General features: G+C 41.9%; 1 protein-coding gene across 4 annotated transcripts in view; it reads right to left on the bottom strand.

The window, feature by feature from the left end:
- Window positions 1-478: 478 nt before the first annotated feature.
- Window positions 479-10,776, bottom strand: part of LOC121611878 (spermatogenesis-associated protein 13-like) — a 49,585-nt gene continuing 39,287 nt past the window's right edge. For 3 of the 4 annotated variants that reach the window (XM_041944599.1, XM_041944596.1, XM_041944598.1), the window contains 4 exons: window positions 10,308-10,439; window positions 7,688-7,931; window positions 7,257-7,325; window positions 479-5,151 (listed from right to left, as the gene is read on the bottom strand). In XM_041944599.1, coding sequence (XP_041800533.1) covers window positions 4,976-5,151; window positions 7,257-7,325; window positions 7,688-7,931; window positions 10,308-10,439 — 621 coding nt within the window. In that variant the 3' untranslated portion in view covers window positions 479-4,975. Of the gene's footprint in view, window positions 5,152-7,233; window positions 7,326-7,687; window positions 7,932-10,307; window positions 10,440-10,776 lie in introns of all 4 variants that reach the window. The other variant, XM_041944597.1, reaches the window with a different exon arrangement.

The raw sequence follows: 10,776 nt of genomic DNA, 5'->3' as shown, positions 1-10,776 counted from the left end.
CTCACTTCAGTTATTAAGAAATCCAAACACAACTGGAAAAACCAAAAACACAGATAGTGTCTGTATCACACCAGGGTGTCTTAGATCTTGCCTGAAAAACAGCCTCGCATCTTCAAAACATTAGGAAGCGGAGGCTACACTCCAGCACGGCCAACTGGGAGAATATATTTGCATAAGTCTCATTACTTATTGATTGCAGCATAGTTATTTTCAGGCTACAAGTTGTGGCTGGAAGTTTGCTGATATGTTTCTTTTGTGACTTCAGAACACCATCCTGATAATGTTACTATCTCATGTTTGTACGCCCTTAAGTCCTTCTTCTGTAATACATCCAGGAGTTAGTGAGTCAGCAGCTGGGAACGAGACCTACAAACAGGAAATGACGTCACACGACAGGAAACCCCAGCACACAACGCTCTCACTCAGGCACTGATGCCTCGACACGCAGGTTCTGTAGAGGTTTTATTTTCAACAAAAGTACAGTTATATCAGATATGGATTTATTTTTACAGCAAAGTACAACATATTCCCAGTGCTTCTGATTACATCAAAACATATAATGTACATACAGTTGACATCTCCACTCTCCCATTCACAGTTTCTGGATTGAATAGGCATTATTTTTCAGGTTTTCATTTCTACAACAAATAATCAAACTCAAAAGGCCAGCAAGAAAGAAAATGGCAGATGTTTGCATATGGTGACAAAGGATGTGGATAGTGTGAGTAAAGTTTTCTGTGATTTTCTGAAAAATCCAGACCTCAAACTAGATGGTAATATACAATGAATAGATGCCAAAAGTGGGATGTTGGTCTTCTGTTAACCTTGTTGTCACTGTAACCACATTAATATATGGCTCATTGAAGACTCTGTTGTACCCTGACTATTCTGAAACAACACAGAACTGCTTAACCAACTGCAAGGAGTTCCTACTGAAGACATTGCTATGCTAAATGTGAGTGAACCTGGTTAGCGGCTCATGTACACCCTGGACTAAAAGGGATTATGAGCAACCTCTGATGCATCCGATTGACAGTCTGCTAACTTGTCTCAGTTTTGTGACCGGAAAGAGGAAGAGATAAAATTAATTTCAACTGCACAGAAGGCTGTCCTCTGAGCTGTCAGGACAAGGTCAGGATGAGAATTATATCACAAAAAAAGCCCAATATATACATCCTTTTAACAATGTGGCCAAAATGGTACTATTTAATACTGCAATCAATAAATACAAGTGAGGAATTAATTTGTACTGTCAAGTCATTGTACTTGAAAGAATCATTTCTTAAGTAGAAACAAGAGCATGATATGGAGTACTGTGTTTGTGTGTGTTTGTGTGTGTGTGTCTTCAGGATTATGTTTATTTTTAGCCCATCCCGAGAGGTTTCGCATTTATTCAGCTCTTCTGCTTGACTACAAATCTATACACAAACACCCATGATCAGTGCTAACTCCTATTTGGTTCACTGTTGTCATAGAAAAATTATACCCGTTTTGCCTCAGCGGTTAATGGCATTCCAAAAAAAAAAAAAAGAAAAAAAAGAAATTAAATGAAAAAATAAAACAATAATAATCATAATAATAACCAGCAGTTTGGACCATGACAGTGTAGAAAGAAAAGGAAACCAAGTTTTAAAGTAAGGTTACAGTTTATAGAACCCATTATATCTGGGCAAAGAGTTATCAGTGCCTTCCCTTTCACCTGTCAACAGTTCAGTCTTTGATTCAGCATGAGGAAGGATGTTTCCCTCTACTACAATAAATAAAAACAGAAGCTACAACCTGTAATGTATAGTGAGCAGGGGACAGGTGGACAGAGAAAAGAACTCCCTATAGTGAGATGGTATGGGTTCACTAATGAATGGTTCCGCGTCGTGGAAAAAAATCCCATTGGAAGTTAAATGAAACTAAACAATCTGTTAAGAGTTGTCTTAAGTCTCATGCAAAATATTGGATGCCACAAGCATGCATTTACCTGGTACTGAGGTCTACCGCACGCTAGAACTGGAACAACATTCGTCTCCAACGCAAAATACCAATATCCAAATATATGATCTGTTCTTTTTACATTATTTACAGTGTGTAGCTGATAAAGGTAAAATAGATGATTCTTCTTTTGAGTCATAACTGATCGTTAATAATATACTTTGAAATGTGAAACCTATCTTGACTAAATAAAATCTGTTTGCTACTATATATTCAAATCAAACCATCTTTCAGCATGTTAAGTAGATAACAATAAAGGAATTTTATGTCATTTCTAAATGTCTGAAATTAGAATTAATTCTTCTTGTGCAATAAAATTACCGCTATGTAAGTGTGATATAATATAATAAAGTGTTTTAAAGTGTTTCAGACAGACAGCACAGTATCTACTCATATGGAAAAGGCCTGACCTCTACGTTTCTGTCCGAGTGGATCTCATGCACTGGGAATCGAGGAATTCCCAGCGTGTATGAGAGAGAGAGAGAGAGAGAGAGAGAGAGAGATGCAAGTCCCACACTGAAGGGAAAATACATGACTAATTCAAATCTGCCTGTGAAACTGAATAGATAATCACTAGTGGAATGCTGGAAGGCACTGTTAGATAGCATCTCTCTTCTCCGCAGCAGAACGGGCCAGCAAGTGCGCATGGTTATGTGTCTGTGTGTGTGTGTGTGTGCGTGTGTGTGTTCGCCTGCATGCTTGCGTCTATACGTTTGTTCTGATGGTGGCGTGGAGTAGGGGTATGCGGGCGAGGGTGAGCTGGGGTGGGGGCGTAGCACGGGACCTGAGGTTATCATGGCCTGGGAACCATATCTTTTCGCTGTGCCAGACCAGGGAATTATCTTCCACAACAATCTCACTGGGAGCCATCTCTACAGACACCAGCAGCCAACTCACCCGTTTCTCAACTTTCTTTACTGAAACAAAACATAAATTACACAACATACAAAGCAAGTCTAAGGTCTTTTTTCCAATAGGTTATAAGGCCTATAAGAAGGCAAACAAATGACATAGAACGATATATAACTCTTTCATATCACGTTGTAGTGAATAGTGAAGATAGATAATGATATATCACATTGCACAAGTTGTCATACTGTATATGTACTGTCCATCAGGTGATATAATTCAACACAAAATGTATTTCTGTATCTGAGGTCAAAATATGATCACAAACCAAGGACAGATGTGTCACTTACATTCCAGCTGTAGAAAAAAATACACCTTCATGATGTGTGTAACTTAGTCGTTTCTCCTCGGCACATCTTCTCTTTTCTAACACCTCTGCTGAAGGAGCACGGGATCTCGCTCACAGCAGCTTCGGGGACGTCGTTGAAACTAAACAAATCAATCTGATCGGGCCGCAGTCCTCCGTAAATCACTCAACAGCGCCGAGCTAACTGCCAGAACATGGATCAGATCTGGAGAACAACGTGACGGGGAAGGGGTGCCAAGACTCTGAATCTGGAGTCTTTAGAGACGCACGGATCTGTCAGAGGACACCTGCATGCTACAGATTAACTTCACCTTTCTGCCTCCCTATAGTGTTGGCTCACACTTCTGCAGTTTGCAGCGCTGACTCACAACCGGCTGATTTGGTTGTCCTGTTCATTTAGAATTTCTGCCATTTCCTGACCGTTTCCCCTTGTGCTGGCTAGCGTCCTTTCAAATTTTTCACACCCTGGTCTCACGTTTGCGTCGCTCCTACTCGAATGAGAGAAAAAGTACTCCTCACACTGAATATGTGCTGTGCTTTTTACAATGTGAGCAATACAAAATAATTGAGTCAACTGAAGAAGTCTATTTTTTTAAACAGCTGACGTGAAAAATATCATTTTAGACCTTGGCCAATGCGTCGACTTCACTTTTAGCTCTCAGTGGATTTCCGGGAGGTAGGCTGTGCTCTTTCCAAATACCCAGGAAGCTGCCAGCACAGTGCTACAGGGGTGGTCTCTGGGGAGGGTGGGGAGGGGCTCTGACACAAGGCAGGTGGACCGTAGCCTGCCTATCTCCTGCTCCCAGCTGTTTCATCTCAGTGGCAAACCCTCCGTCAAATGCGACCCGCAGCCCCTCGGCGTGATCGGTTATGAATACCCTGTCAAAAGTGGTTGGTGAAAGGATGCAAATATTCTACTGATGTTCTGACTATTGATTTGTTCCCTGACCCATCATATCGCGGCCAATGGCAGGTTTCCAAAAGAATGAAGCTCTTCCTCTGAGAGCCACTGACTCACAGAGGCTGAGCAGGTGGGTAGAGAGATCGAGAGGACGAGGAGAGGGATGCTGAGAGAGTGAGGGAAACACTGTGAACGTCAGACTTGGTGAAGAGAGGGCTACAATATGCGAACAGCTAGAGAGAGTACGGAGCGCTCAGAATGAGGGGGAGGTCCAGACCCGGACGTCAGCGGAGCCGAGATGGTCTGCGATCAGTGGCAGAATGGTTCTAACTCAGAGACGATGCCGACAGTGGAGCTTCGCAGGTCCTCCAGACGACCACAGCCGGTAGCTGAGGCCTGTCCTTATTCAATCTCACATTCAGAAGAATGCAACAAGCAATCTCACATAGCAGCACAGCAAGATCTCAGCTTTTGGACACAATCATACTACGAGGAATGCCCTGGCTTGGCCTTGTGTTTCTTTCCAGGTGATGTATTCAAAATGAAATAATGTAACAATCTCAATAACTCCAGGACATTCAGATGGCGGGAATATGCAGGATCCGAGGGAAAGAGTTCATGACAGTCGACTCGGCTGGAGAAGCATGATAACTAAGAACGTTACTAACATATATGAATTATAAAGTTTTATTTTTTCTCAAGTCTTCAGTCCTCTTGCGGCTTCCAATCACACTCTATATTAACATTGGTCCTTTACTGCGAAGTCTCTTGTGTATGTGTGTTTTTTCATATTTTTCTTCATCATGGGACATGATCATCCAGTGTTTAGTGCTTCTAAGAAAAATAGCTGGTCCTTCAGAAGAGTCTGTGTATCTCTATTTCTTAAATGGAGCTAATCTACTAAAATTCTGCCAGAAAGGAGCCTGGCCTCTTTTGGATTGACTGAATTCAAAAACCTCTCCTTGTGCCATGTCCTCCGTTACCTCATACTGCCCCGCACTGAGGGGGTCCTGGGGGGGCGGGTATGAGGGGGGCGTGCACCTGTTTACACCTAAGAAGGCAGGTGCAAAAAGAGCAGGAAGGGGGTGTAAGAGGGAGGGGGGCAAGGAGGCAGCGCAGGGCACAAAGCGAAAGAGAAAAAGAAGGGAGGTGGATAGCAAACAGGAAACATTGTCAGTAATGTATCTGAAACAGACACAACAACACAACATCAAGTCATGCTTCCAAAGAAAACAGGCACACAGACAGACGAAATGAGCCTGCAGTGCTAACATTCCTGCATATTAAACCTGAGATATGATACAGTATGATCATATGGTGACGGCTGAATTGGAAGACATGTGGAATTCAGCTGTAGCAATGACACAAGGGAGACTGAAGATGCTATTCAATCAAACTCTGCAGCAGGCAAACAAGAGAACCAACAGATCACATCGGATACAATGATGAAACCAGGCATTTGGACGAGGGACATTGTTCTTCCATGTTTGTTGACAGCGCATTTGTTTGAATAGCACCCTTCGACACTTGAGAACAAAAATAGAGCCAACAGAAAGCTGTTAATATGCATTGAACTACAGTCTACAATGTCATTTAGCTACAGTCTACAAGCATCACAACTATGCTAGTGCAATTAAAAATTAGATACAATCAATATTTGGAGATGAAATATTCAAAAGTTGCCATGGCATCTTAGAAAAAAAAATGCAAAGATGAGAAACAGTGTCTTTTGTTCCGGGTATTTTGCCAAACACTGTTTTAGCAGTTAGAAGGGTTTGATCTATTTGTGTTAGTGGAACCTGTTTATCTTGGATAGTCAAGATAATGCTTGTAAACAGATTGGACTGTGACTGCATGCTCCAATGCCAACGTTAATCACAACACCTCCCAATGCTGCTTAGCAGTTGCCATGGCATCTTATTGCGCTAGCTCTAAGGAGAACTCTAATGCATATACCTTTATCATTTTCAAACCATGTCCATACAACATGGCCCTCTTTCTCAAGATGAAATCTATAAATGAATCTGAAATTCAAGAGAGTACTTCACCTTGTGCCAGCCATGTACACATACAGCACTTAGAAACACACAACATTTACTTCTGACAGACATCTACAGGGATCCTAACGTCAGAGAGAACATTCCAGCAGTGGTCATTGGTTAATTCATATCTTAATGGATGATCATGCTTATCGTGATACTGGCAATAGCAAGAACATCAGTAATGATAAATGTACAAACATCTAGCCTCGCACTAAAATGACTAAATCTTAAAGGGTGATGCCAGCAGGTTTGGACATGTGGGTCCTCTGTCTGGTGCTTTGTCAGGAGCTTTATCATTCTTGAATAACGTGTTTGACATGTTCTCCTGTTACTGAGATAGCTGGTAGCCGTTGGTAGTCAACAGAATTTTGAAATAACTGGCTTTAAAACAGAACTTGCTGAATCGCAGAAACAGACTAACATGATTACCCCGATGTTTCTCCTGACTTCAAGGGGTCATGTTGTTCCACTGTGCTAGAGTACACAATAAAAGGCAAAGGCTACTTGCTCTACACTTTAGATGCTGTCACAAAACAAAATAAATGTGACTATAAACTCCACATGTACACATCAGAAGTACCAACCCAGGAGGCTGATTATTGCTCCGGGTATGCTGTGATCATCTGGATGTATATGGAAGTGATAAGCACCAACGACCACCCTAACTCAGTAACAGAAAAAATGCAAACAGCTGTCTGAGGTATTGCATTTTTTCAAGACGAGCGTGACACAGGACCCACATGTCATGAACACTGGTATCGCCCTTTAAACTTAATACTTCATGCAAACAGCCCTCTGTCTTTTCATTGATGCTTAACAGCTGCTTTACAACTCATATCAAGTCGTCCTCGTGTATGGGCTGACAGACATTTAACTCAACGGAAAAATATTGAAAATAATAAAGCGAGAAGACATGAATCCACTTGACATTTCTAGCTTACTTAGTGCACAGATAGTCTAGGTCCATTCATAAACAAAGTAGGCGTGTTTAAAAAAGGTGTAGAAAGTAAAAAAAGAGAGCAGGTTAAGGGAAGAGTAAACAGCGATGAGAAGACAGAGCACAGCAGCGAGGAAAAGAAAAGGGAAATCACCTGATATCTTCTTGTTGCCTCACCTTTCTGTTTGGTCACCTTTCTCACTGTCATGGCTGCCTGTCGCTTCTGGTACTCCGAGATCTCAAAACCTAACCAACAAACAATGTTACATGTTTTCCACATGTTCCACATGACGAACACACTGCCTTTCACTGAAAACAGCTGTGAAGCATTGTTTACGTTCAGCTTTTCACAATATAGTCACAATAGTGCAAAACCTTTAATGTGTGCTAAGATGCACATGTAGTATGGCCCAGCCAATCAGAGCTAAGGCCTGATTGTCACGCTCACTTTACAACTAATGTTACTCACATTACACAGAGGAACTCGTGCTTTGTGCTAAAAAAAGTCACCTTGTAGTGTGCTGCAGCAAATACAACATGTAACTGAGGCTCCATTGCCCACTGTGAATGAAACTAATGCTTTCCAAACAGGGAGGTGCGTGACTAACCGATTTTCTCATCCTCCTGCACCATCTTCCTCTCCTCGTGGAAGGCCCTGAGCCAGCGGATCTTCTCCTCTGGCTTCTTTGCCAGGAAGATGTGGATCTCCTCGCTGTCTTTGTTGCACAACTTGAAGGCGTTCTTCACACTGACGTTGAAGTCGTCATCGCGGCCGTCTATGGCGTCCCGCACCTCGTAGCGATCCATGTCGATGCGGCCCTTATAGTACAGGATGTCTCGGCGTATCAGATCCTGGGGAAGAGGAGGGAAGGATGTCTGTTAATGTGTGTATGTTTGTGTGCTGAACCTTGGAGGTGTCAACAAGCATCTTTCCCTTGGTATACTGAAAGTCTGTCTTATGCAACCCTTTCCATCTGCTGCCCAAACATACACACACCTTCCACATGGATTGCAGGATGCCAAGTTTCTCAGCAAATGTGCCTGACACTTGATATCACAAAATGCAGAGTACTATTTCAACAATGACAAGCACACTTACAAGTTTACACCGGTACAATCTAATGAGCAACCACAAAACTCTTAACAAGTCCTGTCTTTGTAAAGATTAGAATGGTCATTTTTTTGATGACAGTTTGTGTCAGATGGGTGTTTCTACTCCTGTTTGTGAATTATCAATGTAAAAATGTGCAAAATATCCACCAAACCTGAGCCCGCAAATGTTTACATCTGAGAAGCTGAAACAAGGTAATCTTGGTATTTCGTAATTTAAATTGATTAGTGGACCAATCACTGCAGCTCTGAATTGTGGCAGTGCTTCTTATATTCTGTCCACTTCATGCAGTCTAACCAGCAGTGCCCTTGGTGTCTCAGACAGGCAGCGTGTCTAAAATCATTCCCTTGTCCACTCATTCACTACTCCCTACATAATGGACATTCAGTCGTTTACTCAACAGTGAACAGTTCATCATCACTGACAGCTGTAGAGTCACACAACAGTATTTTTTTACATCTATAAAATATGAAGCATTGTATTGTGGGACTGTTAGCAGAAAGTTGTGTGCATGACATAGACAATACTTTTTTGGTTAAACTGTGGAATTTGTGAGGGCACTACAAAGGGGTAAATAGGGAGTGATTTTGGACACAGCTTCAGTTTTATTGATACATCAGAAGCACAAATAAAATCCAGTATATGATGCTAGAATTGTGAGTAAAAATAATGGTTTTCTGATGGTGATTTTTCCCTCCGGCTTCTAGGTTGTGTTGAGTAATGAATGAGAGTGGAGCACCAGGGGAGGATTGGTGAATTGGTCCATGATTTCAGTCATTAATTTTTGCATATTATTTTTAATTATATACTTAGTGGGGCCCAATAAAATATACAAAAAATGATTTTAGGGCAGCAACCAACAATTATGCTCACTGATTGACTCCCAGTTATTTTTTTTATTAATATTTGGTCCATAAAGGTAACAATATATTGAAAAATGCACACCTCAATTTCCTAAAGCCCAAGCTGAAGTTTTCGTCCGACCAGCAGTACAAAATCCAAAGATATTCAGCTTACTATCACATGAGGCACAACATCAAAATAATTGGCAATTAATTTTCTGACAATCGATTAATTGTTTCAGCTCTGCAGCATTTCACAAACCACAAGTAGCCCTAACCTCTTGTATGTAACTTCAATAATTTGTAGGAGAAAGAAGAAAAAAACAATCTTTATTGTGACCACTGCCTTAGGACCAAACATCATCCAGTCACACGATAAGGTCAAGGGAGGTAAAAATGAGAAATAAAGAACAGGCATCTTTTAATAGGCGTGCTGAGACAAATCTGCATCCGTGTGCTGATAAGGAAGAGATGAGAGGAAAAGATGGAGGGCTACATGCAACGTGTTACTAACACACCCTGAGGCCTGCCATTACACATGTTGTACTGAGGATGCTGGAGAAGGATATGAGAACAAAGAACAGAATTTATAATTCATTGTGTCTCGGAGCAGAATTTATTCAGTGGACCAGACCACCTAATCTGCAGAAGTGCTGGAGTTCATTTCTGGTGTCAGAGATGTTCAGCAGTGATAAAGGGGGGGCTGGGAGGAGGTGAGGCCGAGGGAAGGATAGAAAAATAGACAGACAGTATGTCTTTGTCTTTATCTTGTGTTCTTTTCTGTGTGTGTTTGTCTGTGTAATGGTGAAATTACCGTTCTTCTGTGTGTACACGTGTGTGATGACGCAGTTATTCAGCTCCTGTGTGCGTTTGCGTGAGCCTGTCTGCATTTGTGTGTGCGTGTCTCTGTTTGCATGCACTGTGGAGCCTAGCCGAGCGTGAACATCCGTCTGACAGGAGAGCACAGCCTCGGTGCATTACAGCCCAAACTACCACAGCTCCATTTTGTGAAAGGTGCTGAGGATTCGAACGCATCTTCATTGGGGGCTGGTGCGTCTCATACAGCGTTATGTAATCTATTTGCAGCTCTCTCGAGTAAGGTTGAAGAAGAAGTCACATTGTTTTCAAGCATCTCTGCCACCAGCCATGTGATACACAACTTTCAAGAACACAGACTGAGGGTGCGTTTTAGCTTATCGGCTTGTTTTCAGCCGACAAAGTCTTCAAAGAAACAAAAAGGAAGAAAGTGAACAAGTGGAGAGAGAGAGAACCTACCTTCTTACAGAGGACCAGCTGGTGATCAAAGAGGAAGAAGACTCGCTGTTGGCTACGTCCATACGGCTGATAGATCCATGACAACTCCCCAGTGTAGATGAGCTCCGAGCTCCTGTCCAAGATATCATCCCCCTAGACAAACACAAACACAGACACGTAATTTATAAATGAAGAAGATGCTAAAAAGACAGAACCATGTAATTGATGCAACTGCCAAAAGCTAAAAAGCTCAACTCCGCTCATTTTACTCATACTAAAAAGATCAGTCGTGGTTAGTAGTTCTCAGTCTGTGAAAAGAGACTGAAGGACTGCTCGCTGCTCTGAAGGAACTTTGTCGGAGAGTTTGAGAAATGAAACCTGATGTGATGTCATCAGGTGTATCTCTGCTTGATCTTGAAAACGACAATTTTTTTAGCCTGCTTTACAAACTGGGACATGGGATTAATGAGACATGGCTGTTTACCAGACA

Source organism: Chelmon rostratus, chromosome 9, assembly GCF_017976325.1.
Source record: "Chelmon rostratus isolate fCheRos1 chromosome 9, fCheRos1.pri, whole genome shotgun sequence".
NCBI classification, from domain to species: domain Eukaryota; kingdom Metazoa; phylum Chordata; class Actinopteri; order Chaetodontiformes; family Chaetodontidae; genus Chelmon; species Chelmon rostratus.
This window is presented reverse-complemented; position numbering and strand designations above follow the sequence as displayed.